Source organism: Leptonychotes weddellii, chromosome 11 (assembly GCF_054177405.1).
Source record: "Leptonychotes weddellii isolate Sample4059 chromosome 11, ASM5417740v2, whole genome shotgun sequence".
Taxonomy (NCBI): domain Eukaryota; kingdom Metazoa; phylum Chordata; class Mammalia; order Carnivora; family Phocidae; genus Leptonychotes; species Leptonychotes weddellii.
In genome coordinates, this window is record NC_138379.1 from 39,730,739 (window position 1) to 39,754,973 (window position 24,235).

At 41.2% G+C, this 24,235-nt stretch overlaps 1 protein-coding gene across 10 annotated transcripts in view; it reads right to left on the reverse strand.

The window, feature by feature from the left end:
- MICAL2 (microtubule associated monooxygenase, calponin and LIM domain containing 2) overlaps positions 1 to 24,235 on the reverse strand; it is a 213,540-nt gene that overhangs the window by 16,074 nt on the left and 173,231 nt on the right. For all 10 annotated transcript variants that reach the window (XM_081798584.1, XM_081798589.1, XM_081798587.1 and 7 more), the window contains 3 exons: positions 16,114 to 16,229; positions 12,104 to 12,193; positions 9,238 to 9,331 (listed from right to left, as the gene is read on the reverse strand). In XM_081798584.1, coding sequence (XP_081654710.1) covers positions 9,238 to 9,331; positions 12,104 to 12,193; positions 16,114 to 16,229 — 300 coding nt within the window. The remainder of the gene's footprint in view (positions 1 to 9,237; positions 9,332 to 12,103; positions 12,194 to 16,113; positions 16,230 to 24,235) is intronic.

Genomic DNA, 24,235 nt, shown 5'->3' on the forward strand with positions numbered 1-24,235 from the left:
TTAAAGATTTTATTTATTTATTTGAGAGAGAGAGACTGAGAGAGAGAGCACATGAGAGGGAGGAGGGTTGGGAGGGTCAGAGGGAGAAGCAGACTCCCTGCCGAGCAGGGAGCCCGATGCGGGACTCGATCCAGGGACTCCAGGATCATGACCTGAGCCGAAGGCAGTCGCTTAACCAACTGAGCCACCCAGGCGCCCTAGGGTCTTCTTATTTTTAATAATTTATTTGTGCATTTTAGGGGGCTTCTCATGTGGATAATTCTATTATCTGGAAACGACAAAAATTTGCGTCTTCCTTTCCAAACCTTAAGCCATTTTCCCTTTGTCTTACTGTACTGGCTGAGGTCTCCTGTGCAATGTTGAATAGAAAAGGTAATTATTCTTATTTCTGATTTTTAAAGAAATGCTTCTAATATTTTACCATTTAACAGTGATGTTTGTTATAACATTTTCAAAGATATCCTTCAAACTAATTCTATCCTGTTCTATTCCTTTTTTGCTAAAAGTTTTTGTCCCAAATGAGTGTTGAATTTTGTCAAATGATATTTTCTTCTTATATTGAAAAGACCATATGGTTTTCCTCTTTCATTTGTTAATATGGTGTTTGTTAAATCACCCTTAGTTTGCCAAATTTTAAAATTAATTGCATTAAATATCATTTATATTCTTTTATTTTTTTTTAATCTGCTATATCTACAATTATGTCTGCCCCTTTCATTCCTAATCTACTTATTTCTGTCTTCTATTTTATTTTTAAAAATCAATTTAAGAGGGTTGCTTCTGGTCTTTTATTAGTCTTTTCTAAGAACCAACATTTGGCTTGCGTGATCCTCTCCATTTTACAACGACTCTATTTCATTTCCTTCTGCTTATTATCTTCTTTCTTAGGTTTATTTTGTTTTTGCTTTTTCTAAATTAAGTTGGAGGCTTAACTCATTAACTTTCAGCCTTTCTTCTTTTCTAATAAAAGTATTTAGGGCAATACCTCTCAACAGCGCTTTCACTGCATCCCCTGAGTTTTGATCTACTGTTCTCCTTTTCATATTTGGCATATTTTAAATTTCCAAGTATTTTTAGAAATGTATCTTTGATTTTTTCTTTGATCCATGAGAAATATATTTTAACTTCCCAAATGAATGGTTTTAGAAGAACATCTTTTGGCTATTGACTTCTAAGTTAAGTACCTGGTACTGTAGGATGTGGTCTGTATAATTTAGGTTCTCTGAGATTTATTTTATGAACTAATATGGTTAATTTTTATCAATCACCATGTGAACTTGAGAAGAATATACATTCTCTAATTAGGGGTAGAGGATTTTATAAATGTCTTTTAAATTAAGGTTATTAGTTGCATTGTTCACATTTATACTAATGCTTTCTCTGCTTGACTATCATTGAAGGATGTACTAAAATCTCCTGCCACAGTAGTAGAAATTCTCCCTGTAGTTTATCTCTTTTTTTGTTGTTGTTATATACATTTTGAGCCTATTATAGTCGATACATATACATTTAAAACTGTGATATCTTCTTGGTGAATTGATCATTTAAAAATTATGTAGTAATATGGGGCGCCTGCGTGGCTCAGTTGGTTGAGCTTCCGACTCTTGGCTTCACTCAGCTCCTGATCAGGGTCCTGGAATCAAGCCCCGCACATGGCTCCGTGCTGAGCACGGAGTCCGCTTGTCCCCCTCCTTCTGCCCCTCCCCCCCGACTTGTGCTTTCTCTCTCACTCTCAAGTGAATGGATAAATAAAATCTTTTTTAAAAAATAAAAATTATGTAGTAATTTCATTCCTGTTTATTCCTAATAATTGTTTTGGTATTAAAGGCTATTTTATCTGTTTTTAATGTAATTATCTCCAGATTTTTTCCTCATTTCTTAAATATTTTTGTTATGGGGAGAATTTTAAACACAATACATTACCCCAGCTTTATTTAGTTAGTATATATTTTGCCATCCTTTTACTTTAAAACTTGTTGTATATTTATATTTTATATGGATACAGTTGTCTTGTTCATTAACTTTCATTATGATTACTGAGATATTTGGACTTTCTCCTGTCTTACTTTGTGCTATCTTTTTAAAATGTTCTTTTGTTTTTATTTGGAATTGAGTTGGGATTTTTGTTTGGCTGATGATTATTTTTTAAAATTTCTTCTCCCTTTGTTTCCTCCAACAGATGTGGAAATTACTAATTTTATTTCTATTGTTTTAGTGTCTATATTAAAAATTTAAATAGGTATTTTTAATATCTTAACAAAGTTTAAACTTATTATCTTAGCCTTCTTTTAAACAATATAAGGGCCCTGGGACACTTTACTTCCAATCATTCAGCTCCAAACTTATATCTATTTTAGTCCAATACTTCAGTTCTGTTTTAAAAATCTACATTATTTTATATCAACAATGTTTATTTGACTTACTTACATGTTTATTTTTTTTATTCACCATTTCTTTTTTCATATTTCAGATCATCCTTCTGCGTATCCTTTTCTCCTTAAAGTATATTGTCTAGAATTTTGTTTATACATAGTTAACTCTATTGGAGGGAAAAATGAACATTTCTTTATTACGCACTTGTTCTTGAAATACAGTTTTTCTGTGTCTACTGTTCTAGCTTGAGAGTTATTTTTTGTTTCTAGCTGTTTGACACTATTACTCCACTGTCTTGTAACATCGTTATTGCTGTTGAGAAAAGGGCTGTTCGTAAAAATTTCATTCCCTTTTAAGATGACTTATCTTTACTCCTTATCCACTTTAAGATCATCTCTGAACTTGATGTTCTACATTTTCCCTCGTTGTGCCAAAGTAAGGGTGGATGTATTTCAAATTTATCCTGATTTCTGTATCCTGGAGCCTCTGCATCTATAGATTGTCTTTCGTCCATTTGCAGAAAAAGAAAGCTAACATTTATAAATGCTTTGTTGTCATGTTTCATCCATTATCTCTTCAAATAATACAGAGCCTTAATTTTCTTTATTCTCTCCTTCCAGGACTCTGATTGAACATATACCACACACACCTTCTCGTTTCATCTTCTATGCCCTCAAACCACGCTTTCATGTTTTCCATCTCCTTCTCTCTCTGTGCTGCATTCTGGTTCATTCCCTCAGATACACTGTCCAATGCACCCATTCTCTCTACCGCTGTGTCCAAGCTGCTGTGTAGTATATTCAGTGAGTTTTTAATTTCAATGAATATATTTTTCATTTTCAGACTCTCCATTTATTTATTTTTTTAAAATCCTTAAAAAAAAATCCCTGGCCATTTTCTCAACTTTTTACTTGAAAAAACTTAAACCTAAAGGATTAAGCATTGTATTTAGTTGTTACATTTCTTTAGTCGCCTTTCATCTAGAACAGTTCCTAGATATCCCCCTGCCTTTTGTTTTTTTATGGCATTGACATTTGTGAGTTATTTTGCAGACTGTCTTAGTTTGCAACTGTCTGATTATATCCTTAGGGTTAAGTTCAGGTTAAGCATTTCTGCTGCGTAAGTGATGCTCTGTCTTCTTGGTACGTCACAGCAGGAAGCTCATGATGTTACATTTGACTGTGGTTACAGCTGGTCAAGGTGAAGGTGGTATTGCCGTCCACCTCTGTAGTGTTTTTTTCTGCTTGCTCATTTTTCTGTGGAATCTATTTCTGTAAACGTTTGACGCAGAGACATAGCATATTCTGTATTTAATCATTAATAACAGTTGAAGTTCTTGGCCATTTAAATTTGTTGTTTTGGCCATTCTTAGTGGCTCACTTCCTTGTGTTTTGTAGGATTATTTATCAATTATCATCTCATAGTTTATTGAACTTAATTTGAATCCCGAGGGTGTAAACTAAAGCATGGTTTCTTTCATAGAAGATCTATACTTGTTTTTCAGGGAGTTAGAAGAACTGACATAATGTGGGACTCTTGAGGTTAGCTTCCCTCCTTTTTGTTAGTCCCAAGGCTTAAACTTTAAAACCACTGATATTTATCCTCAAGGCAACCCTGGATTTCTTTTTTATGCTTGCTTCCTTCCTGGCACGTGTAAGTTTCAGCACACTTTTCTTCTTCTTCTCTTCTTTCTTCTTGGCCCTGAGAGGTTTACCTCGCTTACTTGGGAGCCTAGCAGTATTTTGGAAAGTAGACTTGTGGTGAATGGCCTGTTATAGCATCTAGTCCACTGTTCTGCTGCTCCATGCTTTTCGGGAACTGCATTCTGTATTTCTGGCGGAGTCGGCCACTTGGTAATCTCGTTTCAAATATTTTTCCAGGTAAAGATCATTATGACCGTGTTTTTTAAATCTGAGGGTTGCAAAATTAACCTGATGGGTCATCACAAGCACTAAAATAAGATGGAATGGAAAGTACTAGTCTTTTATATGTAGCAAAATTCAGTTTTATTTCTTGATGAATTGTATTCAATTATATATTTATATGTACTAACTTGTGATATAAAATGCACGTCTTGCTGTTGTCATGGTGGTTTTTTGGTGTAAAGCAATTCTCTAGGGCACGTAACTCTGAGACCTCGATGCACCTGGAAACCATGCAGTGGAGAGGACTCAAGGTTTCTTCTTCAGGAAGAGAATCTCGGGCTCACCCTCATGGGACCCATCTTTGTTGTAAGGCCACTGACTTTCTACAGGGTGGCCACTGAGGCTGGTATCTGAGGGGAATACAGAATCAATGGATAATTCCTATTTGTCGAGTAAGGCAATCTGCAGTAGACCCTGAACATCCCTGCACGTCTCTGCTGAGTGTGCCAAATGGCAAGGCGCCACCATCCTCCAGCCCTGAGCCATTCCTGCAACCAGCCCAGGAGATGATTCTGAGAAGGAGATCAGGATCCCACAGGGTGACTACTGTACAATGACTTGCTTCCTGGGAAGGGGCTGGCTTGTTCAGTGCTTGCTGTAAAGGCTGCCAAGTACCCTGCCCTGAGCTCCTGGGCTGTGGCACTATCCACTGTGTGCACAGCCACCTTCTGGGCCCGTCAGGTCAAACTGCAGCATTCAGGTAGGGGGCAACTTGTACCGTGCTGCGTTCCCACTGCTTGCTGGCCTGTGAGTAAAAAACTCCCGTGCTCTGATGCACTGAATTTCACTGGGTACTCTGAGCACAGAGAGTTGCGGCAAACCCATCCAAATTCCTGGCTTGCTTAGCCATCAACTTTGGAATCTTGTTACTCCTGGCCATTTTCTACGAATGATGTCAGGATTCAAACTCACAAGCGTCTGATTCCAGTATCTGCATTCTTTTCAGGACACCTCATTGTTACATTATCAAGGAAAGTATTATTTCCTCTGCGCCTCAGCAGCCGTCAAGATAAAAACCACAGAGTGTAAGCCAAACTACTTCCCTCTTCCGGGCTAAGTTAGGCTTGCAGTTTCTCTTGGCATAACATGTGCTCCTGCTGCCACCTACCGGCAGCCTCACACATCCTGCTATTTCTTCGTAAACTCAATCTTGGCGAAGGAGAAGCCATCTGGCTCTTTAAAAACCTTCCAAACAAACAAACAAACAACAAGCTCAATGCAGACAACTAGCTGGTAAACCTTCCCCAAAAGTTGGTAGAGCTATAAGGGAAAAGTAATTCCCATATACCTCCCCTAAGGACAAATCTTTTCTCCTTCCAAGCTGCTCTCAATTTCATCAGATTTCACCTGCCTCCACGTATTGAAAGAGAGGACAGATTCGGTTATCCACACCATCTAAATTTGAATGGTGGTGTCCTGCAAAACTGGGGAATTCCCTGGCCCTAGCACTTAACACTGACCACCGCATCGCCAACAAAGCAGTGGGTAACAGTGCCTTGACCAAGAAGAGTCTAAGTGGCTGGCAAAGCTTGGTTTGTTTTCCTCAGAGAGGGTGGGGCCCAGGGCAATCAGGCACATCGTGAACCTTAATTCTGGGCAGCTAGGAGCACCGGGGGAATCCATTCCCTTTTCCAAGGACATCCAACCATAACACTTCTCCCTGCCTCCCAACACCCACCCTACAGGATATCATGACTTATCATCTAGGGTGGGTGGTTGGATTTTTGTTTTTCTTTGTTTCCCTTTCCTTGACAAAATGGGGAACAACCCTTCCCGGGGGTGGGGGAGTTTATTTCTGACTATTGGGAAGAAAGAAAGGAGGAATTGTTGTCACGACAATTAGGAGCTCATCAAAGCTTCATTTTGCTCATCAGCCATCACTGCCCTCCGTCCTGCACCCCCGCATGTTCCTCTAGTTCAATGCCCGCCTAATGAATAACTCCTAGGAACAAAAGACCCTTTCAGGCTGGCACACGTAATTATTAGAGGAACCTTGCATAACTGTCACAGACTACTCATGTTTTCAGGCCTGTCTCTAAATTTGGTTATTCACAACCTTTATAGCTCAATATTATTGCCTAACTGTGATCATTTTCTAATTATCCTAATAATACCTATTAAATAATTCCCATTAAATCACTTGAACCAGAGCGGTACAAGCCAGCTCAAATACAACTTAACCTAATAAGCATTGGTCATTCATTAAGCACCAGGGCAATCTTTTAAAGGGGCTGAATAGAATATTAAACTGCAAAGGGATATTGTTATTGCACAAATGTTATTACAAATTGGAGTGTATTAATTTCGAAGCCTGGTTTGCACATCTTCCATTTGGTTTCCTTCGGGGCCGCTCCCCTTGACTCGACTCTTCCAGGCTCCAGCCCCACGTTGATCTGCATCTGTCACCCACACAAGGATAATCAAGGGAGAGAAAGGCCCATGAACAGAACAGGGGAATTAAATTACTAAGGATGTAAAGGGAATGAAGGGAATCCATCTTCTGGCTGGGTTGACACACCTTTGAAACAGAAGCTGGCTTTCTTCAGCTGATAATTCAAAATAGCCTTTCTGTACACTTGGGGGAGAGGGAGATTTTCAGAAGCTTGAGAAATGTGGTGCCTAGAATTTAAATTTCAAGCGGCAAAGATGAGTAAGTCAATTCTTTCACGGGGCATGAGTGTGATATTTAAAAGTACTTTGTACAAATGATATCAGGTGCCTCTTGGGAGGCACTCTGCCCACCAATGCCCTTAATTCTCAAAATGACCTGGTAATGGTAAGGATTATTAGCTCCATTTCTCACATAGGAATCTGCAGCCCGAGAGGTTAAGCGATTCTCCCAGGGTCACGCAGCCTAAATGCAACGGAGCAGAATTTGCACACGGGGCTCTTGGATGCCTTTCCCCACCAGGCCACCCTGCCTCCCCAGCAAACTGAAATGTGCCCCAGCTTTGCTGGCTTATCCTTTCCATTTCTAAGGCTCTCGCTGAAACCTGTGGACTCCCAAAGACCAGTGCAGAGCCTTCTTGATGGGGAATCTGGCCGTATGGACAACAAGGGCAGTTCATTGTACTGAACGTCCCAGCAACGGCTGTAGAGACAGGCAGGGACTCTCACTCCAGGCAAGAAACAGTTACTATTTTTGTCATGAAGTCTACTCCTGATAGGTGGATTTGGGTTATCTTTGCAAGGAAATGCACAGTGTATTTTAGTAAGGAAAGGAAGAGGGGCACCTGGGTGGCTCAGTCGGTTAAGCGTCTGCCTTCGGCTCAGGTCATGATCTCAGGGTCCTGGGATCGAGCCCCATGTTGGGCTCCCTGCTCAGCGGGAGTCTCCTTCTCCCTCTGTTCCTCCCTCGCTCACGTTCTCTCTCTCAAATAAATAAATAAAAATCTTAAAAAACAACAACAACAAATACTTACTAATCGTCTATCCCATGCCAGATGCTGTGCTAGGACTTCCACATAAATCGTTTAGGCCAATCCTCACCACAAATCCAAGCTATGATGATCACTCCCACTTTACAAACCGGAACCGAGGCTCGGAGGGAGAAAGTCAGACCCCAGCATTTCCCTGAACCACGCCGCTACTGAGGCTCACACTGCGGGGCCCCTCACTTGGTTGAGATCTCGCAAGGCTCTGGGAACAACCCTCCCAATTTTGCCCACGTGACTCTGTACAAAGTTCAGTCCTCACGAAGTCCAGGCTGCTAGCATCACTCTCAAATAACTGAACTTTTGAGAGAATTGAAATCCCAACCTTCTGCTATGTTGTTGAACAAGTACCATGTTGCTTAAGCGATTACACACAGAGATATGTTTTCAGGGTCTGGTTTTTCATACGTGATATCCAAAATGCAGAAGGCTAAAGACATCACATCCGAAAACTAAAGAGACAATACCACCCTCCCACCCACTAACTCTAAGGGCCCCTCCAATTCACTAGCCATAAACTAGTGCTGGGCTGGCTTCCAAAAATGTAGGTTTCTTTAAGCCATCCCTCACCTCGGAATCCTTTGCTGACTCCTTGTTCACTGAGGCACTTCATGTCTTTTCACATTTGGCCTTTGCAGGTGCCGTTCCCTCTTCCAGAACAATCTCCTCGCCTCCTAGGTGAAGAGGCGAATTCCTATCCTTTCTGTGGTTTCCATCGTCATGGATCACCCCTTCCACGTGCTTAGCCTGAATGCCCTTCTCCCCAAGGTCAGCGAGGAAGCTCGTGACGGTGTTCCCCATGCCCCTGTCCCCGAATGCTTGTTCCTGTCCTTCTGTAGGGAAGTCTATTTATTCACGTGTCTGCATCCTTCAATGGACCGTGAACCTCTCAAAGGCAGAACCTGGGCCATGCTCATCGTTATAGACCCACTGTCTTCATGTCCCCCACATGGTAGGTCTTCACCAGAGGAATTCTGTTTGGATCTAAGAGTCAGAAGCTATTGGTGGAACACTTACCATTTCTTGTACCAGGCAATACACTAATTTATTTTCTTTATATATATTTTATATCTAATTTCTTCTCTAATCCTTGTATCAGTTCTAAAGGAAACCATAAATATCCCCATTTTAGAGGAGAAAACGAAAGGTCATAGAAGTTTAGAATGTGACCGGCCCAAGGGACACGGCTAGAAAAGGAAGAAAGGACTTTGAGTCTAAGTCCGGGCTTTGATTCACTACTAATGTTGTCTGAATGGTTCTCCTGAATTTCTCATTGGATTGCCAAGAACATTCACACTTGCAGAAGTGAGACTGGGCAGTCCAGAAAGCCAGGTACAAGGCCCACAGGCTGACCAGGGCCCTAGGAATTTCAAAGTGGACCATCAGTTTGATTTTGGAAACCTGCGTTAACAGTTGCACGGGGTGACAGCATGGTTGGACCAGCACGATTCTCAGACCATGGACGTGGGCCCACACCCACCTCTCCCATCTGCCGGGCTTCCTACCTGCTTCTCCTCTCAGTGCCTTCTCCAGCCTCACGCCTTGGATCTCCGAAGCCCTCTGGTGCTCCTCCACCTCCTCCAGCTGCCTCTGGATGGCCTGCAATGCGAGGATCGTGTGTCACGCGGGGACTCTTGAGGGGCAGAGTCACGTGAGAGGGCTGATTCTGCTACTTACTTTTTAAGAAGAAGAGGCCCTATCCCTTATGATGTCCCTCCTTGGGTGAGGACCTCTGAATTCCCAAACAACTAGATCTTGATGTCTCCCTTCTTTAGTGTGAAAACATAAAGCAAGGAGTCTGTCTATAAGCTCAATCTGCCCCCACATAGACATGAGGACAGTCGTCTTTGACCAGGCCAACCACACAGATGTGCCCTCAGGCAGAGGATGCTGGGCTAGGTGGGTGGTTCTCACGGCTCCCAGACTCTCCCGAGCCTTGGCCTCTGACTATGGTCATAGCATACGCAGAGCGGCAGCCTCTACTCAGAGTAGGATGAGGTTCTGGGGGCAAACACAGAGCACGGTCACATTCCATTTTGCCACGAAGAGCCAGCAGATACTTCCCGAGAAGTTGGTCTGGAGCAGGAGACCCCGGGCCAACTCCCAGGGCTGGGTGCGCCTTGCTCGGCGTGTCTAGCTCCCATCCTGAGCTATAGATTGCACCTCTTCTTTCCCTGTACCACAGGGCGAACACCCAGGGGCCTCTTAATATGCAAGTGTGCAGTGGCTCTGAGTAGTAGATTATGAAGACAAGACCCCGTGAGCGACAACCTCACACCCTCCCTAGACTCAGGATTGGCACCTATTCACATTTGAGTTTGCATTTACGCTCTTAGTTTTCCTACGGCTATTTCTCTCTTGTCTGTATAAGGAAGGAAAATGAGGGGAAAGCCTCTCCCCGCATACATTCTGTTCCCCAGCAGTTTCCTCTGCTTTCAAACAGCATGCTGCCAGAAGGCACATCTCTTGGCAGGATAGACATCGCACCTGGCTGAACCGGGACATGAAAGGAGCCGGCAGCTGTCTGGGCAGGTAGAATGTGTGTGTTCTTCCCCCTTTACCTCACTGCAGCTCTGTCTCACCCCCTCTCCTCCTTAACTCCACATCTTCTCCGTCTCCCCTGGATTCAGAGTACAATCACTGAAGTACCTCCAACCCTGTGAAGAGACGCGAGCTGGGGTTGGGCCTGAGCAGCCACCTGGCTCTCCTCGTCCCAGCTAAACATAAAACCCGTCCCAGGGTTTAATATACAATCTGAAATAGATGGCAATTCTATGTAACGCCACCATAATTTCATGCCCTCTCTCTCTTTTGAAGACAATTCTATTTTTATAAATCCATCTCTTGATGGCAGGATGTTGAATCACTCATGGAAGGGAAACATTTGAATGACTTTATGACCGACCGTCATGTATTTATGGCTCTATGGTTGTTATAGACTGAATCGTCCCCCCCACTGCCCCAAATTCATATAGTGAAGCCCTAACTCCAGTGTGACTGTATTTGGAGATAGGGCCTTTAAGGAAGTAATTAAGGTTAAATGAGATCATAAGGGTGGGCCCCCAATGCTGTGGGACTGGTGACCTGATGGGAAGAGAGACATCTCTCTCTCTCTCTCTCTCTCTGCCTGGGCACAGAAAGAAGGCAGTGTCTACAGGCCAGGAAGAGAGGCTTCACTAGACAGCAGTCCTGAAGGCACTTTGTTCTTGGGTTTCCAGCCTCCAGAACTAGGAGAAATACATCCCTGCTGTTTAAGCCACCTATTATGTGCTATGTTGTCGTGGCAGCCGAGCAAACAAATACAGTGGTCAGTCTTCGGAAACCAAGGATGAAAATCTTGAAGACTAGAAGGGGCTAGCAGATGAGGCTTCCAAAGGCTATCATGGTCTTTATCACCACCTGCAGTCTGGAGGGAGCATGTAAGGAGGGGGGCTGTCAGTCTGCCAATCCATATCCCTTTAGGGGCCTCGTTCCATATCCCTTTAGGGGCCTCGTTCTCACAAGGCCAAGTTACAATGTTTCAAGGAAATCTGTTTCAGAAGTTGAGAGGGGACAGAGGGACTTTGTGGGGATTTTCCCTGTCTGCTAGGTGAAAGGGGTGACTCCCTGTCAGTCACTATGAAGGGTAAAGGAGTTTGGGTTAAGTGGCTTCCTTCCTCAACAAGACTACATGGCCAGATAAAGGGGGTAACTGCAGAAAGGAATAGAAGGGAACATTGCATGAATATGAGTGGTCACTCTAAGTCCTTCTGTCCTAAAACCTCGCTATTCTTCAAGGCTAAGTCTGGGGTCCTCAGGGACGTGGAAAATGCCTTGACGTTCTGCTTCCTTTGCCTGTCTGCGACAGATGTGGGCAGACCCACTTGGGCAGAAATGTTAGAGCTAACAATCAAGACAGGGAATCTATATTGAAATACTAGATGCTTATGTTTTTGACGAACCTTGGAATAGAGACAGCTCCTGATAGTTGTCAGTTCAGCAGGGACACTGGCAAGAAGTCAGGGGAAAGTTGTATCCTCACAGAGGACAAGACTAAGTCCACTGCTATGTGGCAGTCAGGGCTTGGGATGGTTTCCATGGCCATGTGTTGGCTGTCATTCCAGGCTCACTTTGCAGGATACACGTTTGCAGAGGGAAAGGCAGTTGGGAGTGGGCCAGCTCAGCACCTGGGCTCCTCAGGCCCCTGAGTCCCACCAGGGATTGAGTCAGTGCTTTAGAATGGCCACAGATCTGGTCATTCAGAGAAGAGAGACTGACCTTTCCCCCAGCCCGCCTCCCCCAATACAATAGAGACTTCCACAGGGTTTTCCAATCCAATTTCCAGGTCCCAGGCCCCAGGTTCACTCATTCAAGTCAAGTTTGTTTTCTGACCTGAGCTTTATGAAGTCTTTTCAATTCTTCTTGCTTAACCAATTGTTTTGTGGCTTTCTCCAGCTTCCTTCTTCTGAGTGTCTTCCTCTCCTACAAAAACCAAAAGAGAAGAAAAAATGTATCTGAGAGAAATGGGGTTAAAATCTGCAAAATAATGACAAAGGCTTCTAGTTGCTCCAAGCAAACCATTGCTTAGCTTCTAGAACACTGATGTCCAATAGAACTTCCAGCGATGATGGAAATGTTCTATATCTGTGCTAAAATATGCAAGCCACTAGCCACCTGTGGCTATCGGACACTTGAAATGAGCTAGCATGAATAAGAAACTGATTTCCCTGGGCTTGTAAAATCCAGAACACTCAAAATCGATGCACTAAAATCTTGATGCTGTCACTTCCAGGTTTGAAACACCAGAGAAAGGAGCAGTTACGGTGTGGCCAGATTCCCATAATTGTAAGCAGAGGAGACACTTCTGGTTGCAGAGAGAGCAGAGAATACTGGTGGAGCACTGGGCCCGGGCGCCTTGCAAAGCTGGCATCAAATTCCAGCTGAGCTGTGTGAGTTTCAGCCTGCCACACAACTTCCTGAACTTCAGAGCTATGAAAATGATTGAGTGCCTACCTTGTAGGGATGTTATAAGAATTAACTGAGAGAATGTGGGTCATGCCCTTCCTAGAATACTTGAAAAAGATATGGGATAAATACATAAATACCATGATTTTTATTATTAGTGGCATGATTATTAGATTATCATATTATAAATCAGCATGATTATAATTTACGAAAATCAATTATTTTTTCTATGTTTACAGAGTAAAAGTTCAAATTGAGCTAGTTTTACTATGAGTTTGTCTTCTTGGAGCATACTCATCCACTTTCTACATATTAGGATAAAGATTAGAGCATGCTAGAGATTTCTTTCTAATGCTGGCAGAGACAAATATGGAATTAAAAATTTGTTACAGCTAGCCTGGTGCCTGGGCAGTCAGTATCTGTGGTTGAACTGGGTGTTTGCCCATTAAAGAGAGTATAAATCCACAAGGGAAGAATGGACCTAATAGGCGTACCCCAGATACTGCCAAAGGAATCCAGGTCCATGATGGAGGTCAGAGATTATGCCTGAAAAGCGCCTACATTTGCAGGGCCTCGTGGATCCTGGTCATTCAGTCACCCATTCCATGGATAGGTATGGGGAGACCATCATGCTCCTCAGCAAAGCAGCCAGCTTGGAGGCCTCAGAGTGTCTACAGATTGTCAGTGAAAACATTGATCTTGATGAAATTTCATTTTTTTAGAATTCTCCTTAGGATCTAGAATTGTAAAGATCTTTTTCATCCTTGGAAGGAAATTCTAGCTCTCAGAACTGAAACTTATTCCGTATCATATCATCTCTATTTCTAGGAGATAACTTCCAGATTGACTGTCAACCACTCTGAACAGAGGGTCTAGCCCATTTGGCGGGGGGGGGGGGTGGGGGGATGGAACCCCACCATTAGGCAGTCTGAATCTTTCTGGAAATGTTAGGGCAGAGGGGCATGGTGGAGATCACTTGTAGTTGTTGCCCAGAGACTGTCTAACTCAATCTATACACAGACTCACAAATATCTCTTGAGCTTCCATTATGTTAATTTATATAATAAATCCCAGCACATCTGAGCGCTATGTGGCAGATATTACACTGATTACTTCACATGTATCAGCTCATTTATTCCTCAAATTACACTTACATTATGGATATAAGGCAATGAAATCTTGGACCAAAATAACTTGCCCAAGATGGCCCAATTAGTCACTGGTAGAGCCAGGAGTTAAGGTCAGGTAGCCTGAATCCAGCATTCACATTTTCAGCTGGTCTACACGGCCTTTCCTATGCCAAATACTGCACAGGCACATCAAGGACCCCTGCCTTATAGAAATGTCAAGGTTTCCTCCTAAATTAAGACCATTTAATATAATTTCAAGGGGAGGGGTGTGTCTTGACAGCATCACACCATCTCAATACCTGTAAGCAGCAGGGCTGCCAAACCCTTCCTGTTTTATCAAGAGTCAGCAAACCAGAACCTGGAGGAGGAAAGAAAGTCACTATTGCCTTTTATCGGAAGATGTTGACACAGAAAAGAAGGCCGATTTGTTCATAAATGTTCATCCAGTCTTATGATGAGCCGGGCTCGGTCCTTATAGCCTCAATGGTGGCAAAACCAGCACAGAGAGGCAAGGACAGAGGCTCGGGGCGAGGAAGGGAAAGACGAAGGACAGAGAAAGGGAGAGGTCTGGCAGGACCCTGGATGAGTGCCTGCCCCAGTCTCCCAGGTCCAGGCCTGGCTTTGGGAGGGGAGGGTTGGGGAGGGCCCAAGTCCAGGGGAGGGGTGGAGTGTTCACATCCTGTCTCGGGTTTCCTGCGCAAAGGTTCAGTTGAGCTGAGTGGGCTCTGTGCCAAGGGGCTGGGGACACACCTGTATGGGACAGAAGAGATAAAGAAACCAGAGGGGGGAAAAGACCCTTGTTCCTTCAGGGTGGGCCCTTGGGAAGTAGTAAAGAAAGAACTTTTGGCCAGCTTCCCTTCCTGTAAGAGTGGTCAGAGGCCAGGTGAAGCAGGCAAGCTTTTCCACACCGCAAGCTTAAGTGCTGACAGGCTCTGTTCTGGGCCGGCAGGAGGACAAGGAGCTACTTGCAAGACTTGCCCTAGATCTCATGGTCTTGCTATTTGATGTGTTTGGGCTATTCCATTCTCTTATTCTCCGTGAGTGTTGGAATGGCTGTTAGAACGGCTGATGAATGTCTGTATTCATTTGAATACAGACTTAACTCAAGGTCACTTAAGGGGATGAGAGGGACAGGAACAAAACCCCAGGAATCAACATAACACATAACAAATTCAACATCAACATAACAAATTCATTTGTGTTGAGTACTGAACTAATCAGAGATGCCCACAGTTAGAAATGAGAAACGCATACATATTCTCTTTCATTTGCATTCCCTCCCTCTCTCCCTGTCTCTCCCTCTCCCCTACCACACACACACACACTCACACACACACTCTCATGCTATGTCCCAGCCCCCTCCTGACTTGCCCTAAGCTGGGCCATGGGGAGCTAGAACCCCCGAGTGACTTGAGATGACACCAAAGTTCCTAATGGCAGATACGGAAAAGTTGAGTCTAAGTAAATAAATTTGGTTCTCTCCCTTTCTCCTCAGATCCTCACTGCTCCAAAAAATAAACACTGTTAGCACAGTGAACTGCTTGTCTGTTCTCCTGCGGGAAGCATTTTAGGTCCAACCATTCATCCCTCAGTCCCAGTGAAAATGCTCCAGCCCCAGTAGATCAAGAAAACAACAGTGAGGTTTGGTCGTGGGATGTGTCTTCATGTATGTGACACACAGATGCATTTAAAGACGTACACCAATGTTTGCATTTTTAAAATCTATGGGTATGGGAGTTGTTTGAAGTGTTTTCCAGAAATACGTTCACGAAGCAAAGAGAACGGCCATCTCCCTAGCCAGCACACAGCTAGTCCCTTCCACAGCAGGGACTCTTGGAGTATCCATGTCTAGATGCAACTGCATGGTTCATTTCATATTTCTGATTAGAATAAACATAACATTTTCCATGCAATCTGCCTCTAGTGCTTCTTAAATGAAGCTGTGTTTCCCCCAGGGAAATATGCATCTGCTTATTGTAATTTTTTCGATGGCTTGCTTGTTGGACCACATATTAAACCCACTTTAAGAGCTGCAGTCACCAAATGATTTTAAGTAAATATGTCTGTTTTGGGTTTTTTTTTTTCTGCCAGTTGGAGTCTCTGAGAAAGGCAAGCTTCTAAAAGTTAGAAAAAAACAGATCATTCTTGGGGTGTTCCAGGTAAAAAAAAGTGGTTGCTGTCAGATGCAATGAAACATGCTCCTCCTAACGAAAAACCACTGCCACTGGAGTCCACATTGGGTCTGAAACCTGGATGGTAAATGGCCCCCGCAAGCAAGGCCCTCTTTGGTTGGCCAAGTGTTGTTACCTTTGACCGCAAGGAAGGCTGGGGATGAAAGTCTTCATCTGCAGAGGAGGGGCTGGTGGAGGAGGTAGAAGAGGCGGTCCCTGGCACTTGCACTTGGATAGGGATGTGTTTGGGACCTGAAATGGGAACAGAAGAACTCACTGAAATCCCAGCTTCTTTTCCTGCCTCACGACCCAAAGCTGCCTCTCCCTCCGCCCTTCTTACCGCATTCCCTTCCTCCCTGCCCTTCCCTCGCTGCACCTGCCATGAGCAGAAGGAGACAGAACCTAAGGGCAACTGAAAATTTGGCCCTCCACGTTAATTACATTTCTGGGTCCCTGCCAAGGGCTTTGCAGCTCTCCTTTCATATTTTTTAAAAAAAAAGGCATTATGCAGAAATCAATTAATTCCTTAAACACCATTTATATGGTGTGTTGCTTAGAACGCATTCAGAGATGAAATCTGTTATTAAAATGCTTGTCTGAAGTTAGCTGAGTTACCTAAATGCTCGTGTAAGGTTCGTTTTGCAGAGTAATTGAATGCAAGAAAGTCAGAGCCAGCTTTTAAACAAATCGCCCTTCTGTGGCTCACAGCATCTGGCACCCATTTTTACTACATGACATCTGCTCAGTATAAAAGAGCTGGCGTCAGAATGTCTGGTCATAGAAAAAAAAAATCCCAAATGTAATCAGAAGCAAAAGGACTCTAAGCCTAAGGTTTTATCACATAGTCTCATGCAACATAAATATTTCATTAATTATGGCTAAACAAATGCCACTTTTATTTTCCCAACTTGCAGATATTATCACATCATCGAAGTGATGATTCAAATGCCAGGAAAGGCAGTTGAAGATAGGGAGGGCTCAACAATGCAGGGCCCAGGGGAGAGCTGAAGTCCAGGAGATCTGCCAACCTCTGAACAAGAGGTAGATGGTTAGAGGCGGCCAAGGGCCCGTGTTCACTAGAATCTCTTTGTGATCTAGCTGGGGACCGTGTGGGGTAAAGTCCTCCAGGTGCCACAGGAGGCTTTTATTCTTCTCAGCAAGAACATCTGCCCCTGCACATCATCCTGATGCAGAGTTAATGAGTAATGTCTGGATGAACCCATGCTGGATGCTGACTATCACAACCCGTGAGGACTCCATGAGAGGAAATGTACGAATCGTTGCTCAGCCATGGCAGCCTATATCCGAAGAGAAATATGTGTTGGGTGGGGAGGGGGACGGAGAAGCAATTCCATGTGACTCACATTCCCTCCAGCCTGCCTTTTCCTCCCCGTAATTTCCAACGATTTACCCCAGTGGGAGAGGCCAAGTTTTAGAAAATAAGGGTAATTTCAACCTCCGGGAGCACATTTACATATGCTGTTATTCAAAGCAAAATAATGCGGAACATCTATATAATAGCACAGCCTCCCTGGGGGAGGAGTTAACTGTTTTCCACTACAATTTGCCAGATGGGGAAGCTCAGGTGAAGAGAGCATCAGAGGGCAGCATAGTAATGGAAGGAGGCACCATTGGTGGTGAGCTCAGATTGTCCTCCAACTCCGGCTACTAGGTTACTACGGAGGAATGTAGTCATGGAGTGTTCACTTCTTAGTGTGCGAGCCTGAGGAACTAACTTCACCTCCCTGAGTTTCTGGAGCTCACAACTTCTAACTTGCAGCACTGTAGTAGAAGAGTAAAGGTAATCGATGGAAGGAGCCTGACATGGTGCCTGGTTCATTGGAGATGCCTAAATAAATCTCATTGTCATCAGCAGCAGCAGCAACTGCCTCATTGTTATCATTGATCCAAATCAACAATACCGCAATATTAACAACACTGCCTAATTAACCTTCATTGTACAGAAGTAGAATAACCTAAAGTAGAAACTTCCAAAAATGAATATAGTAGTTCCACTGCATCTTATTTTGAAACCGAGAAGAAAATATTTCCGAATTTAATGCATTTCTTAAACTTCTGGCAAGCGTTATATATAGTTACCTCTGAATCTCTTCCCCTTTACTCTCTTCCACCACAGAACCACCGATTCCAGAAATTTACTTTTCAATTGCAAAGTTAAAAAAAACTTGGCAGCATTGTTCCACTCTGGCTATAATGGAGTGACTGATTCTGGGATTGATATCCCATCGCAAAGCACTAGAAGTCAGGACAAAATCTACGAAGCAGCTGTTTCCAGACATTGGACAACAGGCAGTGCAGAACTGTGATAAACATAAGAACAGAAGCAAATGAAGCCCTACAATCACACTAGCTTCCTCCCTAGAGGCACTTTCCAGGCCACAGTGCAGGTAGGAAGAACCTAAACAATATAGCAGGTTCGTTGAGTTGAAAAGACAGGGATCAGAGTTTGAGTGAGTGGAGGCAGCTGGAATGTGTCAGGGTGGGGGTAGAGGAGAGAGCTATGCAGAAAAAGCACGTCAGGAATAAGCACAGAAGTCCCCTTGAGTCTATTGCTTAATAGTAAACTTTAGATGCATAGAGAGAAATTGCATGAGGTTGGGCCAGTGACTGTTGGAAAATTATAGGCTAAATAGCCTCTAAAGCTTTTTACAGGATTGGGAAATACTCAAGTTCCACCCAGCTAGGGTAGAACAAACTTTGGGGGCATTAGAATAGAGGCCACAGAAGAGTCATACTTTAGTAATAGGGATAAATGAGCCCTAGGGTAAAGGTTATTATAAACTGTCCCAAATAAGCTTAAAAACAACCTTGAAAGAAACAAATTCATCTTCAAATTACACTACTGTCTGCCAAACATTTTTACTGTTTATACAACATTCTTTAAATGAAGAAACAAAGTCTAGACACCCTACAATGTAATCGTCACCAAACCTAGCAGCCAGAAAGCAATTACTAGATTGCAAAAGAGCAGGACAACAAGCTCATCATCAAGAGAAAAATCAGTTAATAAAAGCAGGCTTGGGGCGCCTGGGTGGCTCAGTTGGTTAAGTGACTGCCTTTGGCTCAGGTCATGATCCTGGAGTCCCAGGATCGAGTCCCGCATTGGGCTCCCTGCTCAGCAGGGAGCCTCCTTCTCCCTCTGACCCTCCTCCCTCTCATGCTCTCTCTCTATCATTCTCTCTCTCTCTCAATAATAAATAAATAAAAATCTTTAAAAAAAAATAAAATAAATAAAAGCAGGCTCAAAGATAATGGGATTAGCAGACAAAGATTTAAAAATAACTATTATAAATATGCTCAGGAATTTAAAAAGATGCATGAACAGAATGAGGAGGTAAAAAATATAGAAGAAGAACCAAATGGAACCTATAAATATGGAAAATACAAAATCTGAAATGAATATTTCACTGGATCAGCTTAATAGTAGATTAAACATTGCAGAGGAAAATAGTCTGTGTAATTAAGTAACAACAATAGAGATTACCCAAAATGAAACACGGAGGGAAAAAAAGACTGAAAAACTGAATAGAACTTCAGTGATCTGTGAGATAATATGAGGTGGTCTAAAATAAATACGTATGATTGGCGTGCCGGAAGGAGATGGTGGGAGATAGAAAAAGTCATTTATGTAATATTGTTGAAAATCACACAAATTTAATGAAAATTGTAAATTCCAAGAAGTTCAATAAGCCAGAAGCAGGGTAAACATAAAGAAAATCATAGCAAGGCTCACGATAATAAATTTGCTGAAAACCAGAGATAGAGATAAAATCTTAAAAGCAGACGAAGAAAAATGATATATTACATACAGAGAAACAAAGATAAGAATGTCCATGGACAACTCATCAGAACCTAAATAAGCCAAGAGATAATGAAACATCATTAAAATGCTGGAAGAAAAGTCTGTCAGTTGATCATTCTATACCCAGTGAAATGATCCATTCAAAATGAAGAAAAAATAAAGGCTTTAGGATAATTTGTTGTTAGCAGACATACATAAGAAAAATGTCAAAAGAAGTTCTGTAGCAGAAGGAATATAACACATGGAGTGAAGAGCTCCAGAAATAGTAAATATAAAATAATTTCCCTTTTGGTTTTTAACTTCTTTAAAAGATAGCCAACTATTTAATGCAGGATAGTGTGAAATAATAAGAAATATATAATTTGGTCTCTGTCCCACATTCCCACCAATATTTGGTCTTTGACTCCAGTTCCTGACACAGAGCTCCTGAAATGCTTGTCATTCTGAGTGAAGAGTTCCCAAGTCCCTTGAAACTTCCCATGATAGGAGCACCTTTTGTTCTAATGAAGTGACTCTTGGTGAGTTCCTGGAAGATGGCTGGTCATTAGAGAGACCAAGCTGTGACTAGAAAATCTCAAAATCATTAGAAATTAAGCAATACTTTTCTGAGAACGAATGGATCAAGGACAAAATAAAAGTAAATTGAAGCTGATGGGATAAGAATATGGCATAACAGGGGTGCCTGGGTGGCTCAGTCGTTAAGCATCTGCCTTCGGCTCAGTCATGATCCCAGGGTCCTGGGATCGAGCCCTGCATCAGGCTCCCTGCTCAGCAGGAAGCCTGCTTCTCCCTTTCCCACTCCCCCTGCTTGTGTTCCCTCTCTTACTGTCTCTCTCTGTGTCAAATAAATAAATAAAATCTTAAAAAAAAGAATATGGCATAACAACATAACTAGGATGTAGCTAAAGTAGTGATTTGAGGGAAATTTAGAGCTTTCAGTGTACACACTGTGCAAAAGAAAAGCTGAGAATTAATGCTGTAAGATCTATTTCAAGAAGCTAGAAAAAGAACCAACAACTGAACCTAAAGAAACTAAAAGGAAGAAAATAATCAAGATAAGAACAGAGTATGAGAGAAAATAAAAACAAAGCAGAAATAAAATCAAAAATTAACAAAGCAAAAATTTGGTTCTTCAAAAAGATATAACATTGATGACTTCTAAAAAGAGAAAGAAAACACAAATTACCAACATTGAGGATGAAAAGTCCTCCAGAGTATTCAAGGAAGCTATTATACAATCTTATGACAATATATATGAAAATTTGGATAAAATGCACAAATTCTTTGAAAAACATGACTTACCAGAACTGACATAAGAAGAAATAGAAAATCTTAATACTTACATATCTATTAAAGAAACTGAATCCACATTAAAAACCACCCTACAAAGAAAATACTAGGCTAGATGACTTCATTTGTGTTCAAATGTTTAAAAACCAAATAACACCAGTGTTAAAACAAACCCTCTTCCAGAGAATAAGAAATGATGGAACACTTCTCAACTTGTGTTACAAGGCTAGCATAAATTTGAATCCAAAACCTGACAAAGATATTGCAAGAAGGAAAATTTCAGACCAATAATTCTCATGAACATAGCTGCAAAACTACTAAAAATGATTAGCAAATCCAATATAGTGATACATAAAAAGATGATACATTATGACCAAGTTGGGTTTACTCCAAAACATTTTCAAATCTCTATAAACAATCAATGTAATTCAGTACATTTCCGATTAAAGTAAAAAACAAACAAACAAACAAACAAACATGGGGTGCCTGGGTGGCTCAGTTGGTTAAGCGACTGCCTTCGGCTCAGGTCATGATCCTGGAGTCCCAGGATCGAGTCCCGCATTGGGCTCCCTGCTCGGCAGGGAGTCTGCTTCTCCCTCTGACCCTCCCCCGTCTCATGCTCTCTCTATCTCATTCTCTCTCTCAAATAAATAAATAAAATCTTTAAAAAAAAAAAAAACATGATTATCTCAATAGAATTAAAAAAGCTTTTCATTAAATTTATCATTATTCATGATAAAAAGAGTAAGCTAAGAATAGAAGGAATCTTCTTTAAATAATAAAGAGTACCTATCTTAAAAATCAACAGCAAACAATATATTCAGCAGTGAAATATAATCCCTCTGTTATTGGGAGAAAAAGACAATGATGTACATTCTTAACATTTCTATTTAGCATTTATAGGCAGTCCTAGGCAGAACAATAAGTCAAGAAAGTTAAATAAAAGGTATACCAACTGGAAAGGAAGATGTCAAACTGTATTTGTAGACAACATGATTATTTATATAGAAAATTCCACAAAAAAGCTCCTAGAATAATAAGTGAGTTTAGCAAGGACAATATAAAAAGTCAACTGTGTTTCTATATATCAAAAATGAGCAACTGAAAATCAAAATGAAGAAAGCCATTCCATTTATAATAGCAACAACAACAAAATGAAATACTTCAGGGATACATTTAATAAAATATATGCAGAATCTACACAATGCAAGCTCCCTAAGAGAAATGAAAGAAAACCTAGATAAATGGAGAGATATTCCATTTTCACAGACAGAAAGACTCAGTAGTGGTCAATTCTTCCCAAATTGATTTATAGATGAAAAACAATCCCAATCAAAATTCTAGCAGACTTATTTGTTAGAAATTGACAAGCTCATTCTAAAATTTATACAGAAACACAAAAGACCTAGAATAGCCAAAATAAAATTTAAGAACAAAACTGGAGGATTCCCACTACCTATTTTCCAGACTTACTCTAAAGCTGCAGTAAGCAAGAGTTCATGTTATTAGTTTAAGGATAAACATATAGATCAATGGACAGATTAAAGAGTATAGAGATATACCACACATATTTAATTATCTGTAAAGGTGCCAGAATAACCCAATGGGGAAAGAATAGTCTTTTTAACAAGTAGTGCTGACAATTAGATATCTATAGACAAAGAAACCTTGACTTTTATTCACTATAAAAAATTAATTAGAATTGGATTATAGATCTAAGCCTGGAAGCTAAAAACTGTAAAAGTTCTGAAAGAAAGCACTGGAGACATTCTTAGTGACTTCGGGTTTAGGAAAGATTTCTTAACTATAACTCAAATTATAAAAGAGAAAAATTAATAAATTTGACTTCATGAAACTAAAAACTTCTTTGAAAAATGTTGTGATGAAAATAAAAAGACGATCCACTAACTAGGAGAAAACACTTGTGAATAAAGATCTGATAAAGGATTTATAGCTAGAATTTTAGGAACTCTGGCTAAATAGAGGACTAAGAATATTGTATATTCTTAGATCAAAATACTCATTATTCTAAAGCTAGCAAATGTCTATAAAATAATCAGTTAAAGACTATCATTTTTAACTGCACCAAAAAATCGAATACTAGGGAATATATCTAATGAAAATTGTGCAAGATCGCTATAATCACAAAACATGGACAGAAACTGAAGAACACCTCAGAGAGGGGTCATGTCCATGGATTTGAAGACTCAATATTGCACAGATGTTAATTCTCTCCAAATTTATCTATAGATTCAATGTAATCCCAATCAAATGTTCAGAAAATATTTTTGTGGAAATTGACTAATTGGTTCTGGAATTCAGATGGAAATACAAAAGGCCAAGAATAGCCAAGATAGTCTTGAAGAAGAACAAAGTGGAGGGTGTATTCCAGGCTGTGAATATTTATTATAAAACCACTTAATGAAAACAGTGTGACTCAGGCGTAAGAACAAACCAATCAGTGGAACAGGATAGAAGATCCAAAAACAGACCTGCCTAATTTATGACAGTGTCACAGCAATAACATGGTGGGGAGGGGAGGAAGACAGCCTTTTTAATAAATGCTGTTGAATTAAGTGGATAACATAAAAAAGTAAATAAAACTTTACTCTACCTCACAGAATATACAAAAATCTATCTTAGTTTGGTAGTAGACTAAACTGTGAAAGGTAAAATAATAAAACTTCCATAACTGTTGTACAATAGAAATATAATATGAGCCACACATATAACTTAAATTTTTTAGCAGCCACATTAAAAAGTGTAAAAAGAAACAGATTTGCAATTAGTCTTACACATATATTTTATGTAGCCCTAAATTTCAAAAATATTATCATTTCAACATGTGGTCATATACAAATTATTGAGATATTTTACATTATTTCATTCATACTAAGTCTTCAGAATCTGGTACATGTTTTATACATTCCTGTTTAGGTGACACATTTTTAACAGTTAAAGTAAAATGTAATTCAAAAGGTTGTGTTTATTTATTTTTTTTATAGATTTTATTTATTTATCTGACAGAGAGAGACACAGCGAGAGAGGGAACACAAGCAGGGGGAGTGGGAGAGGGAGAAGCAGGCTCCTCGCTGAGCAGGGAGCCCGATGCGGGGCTCGATCCCAGGACCCCGGGATCATGACC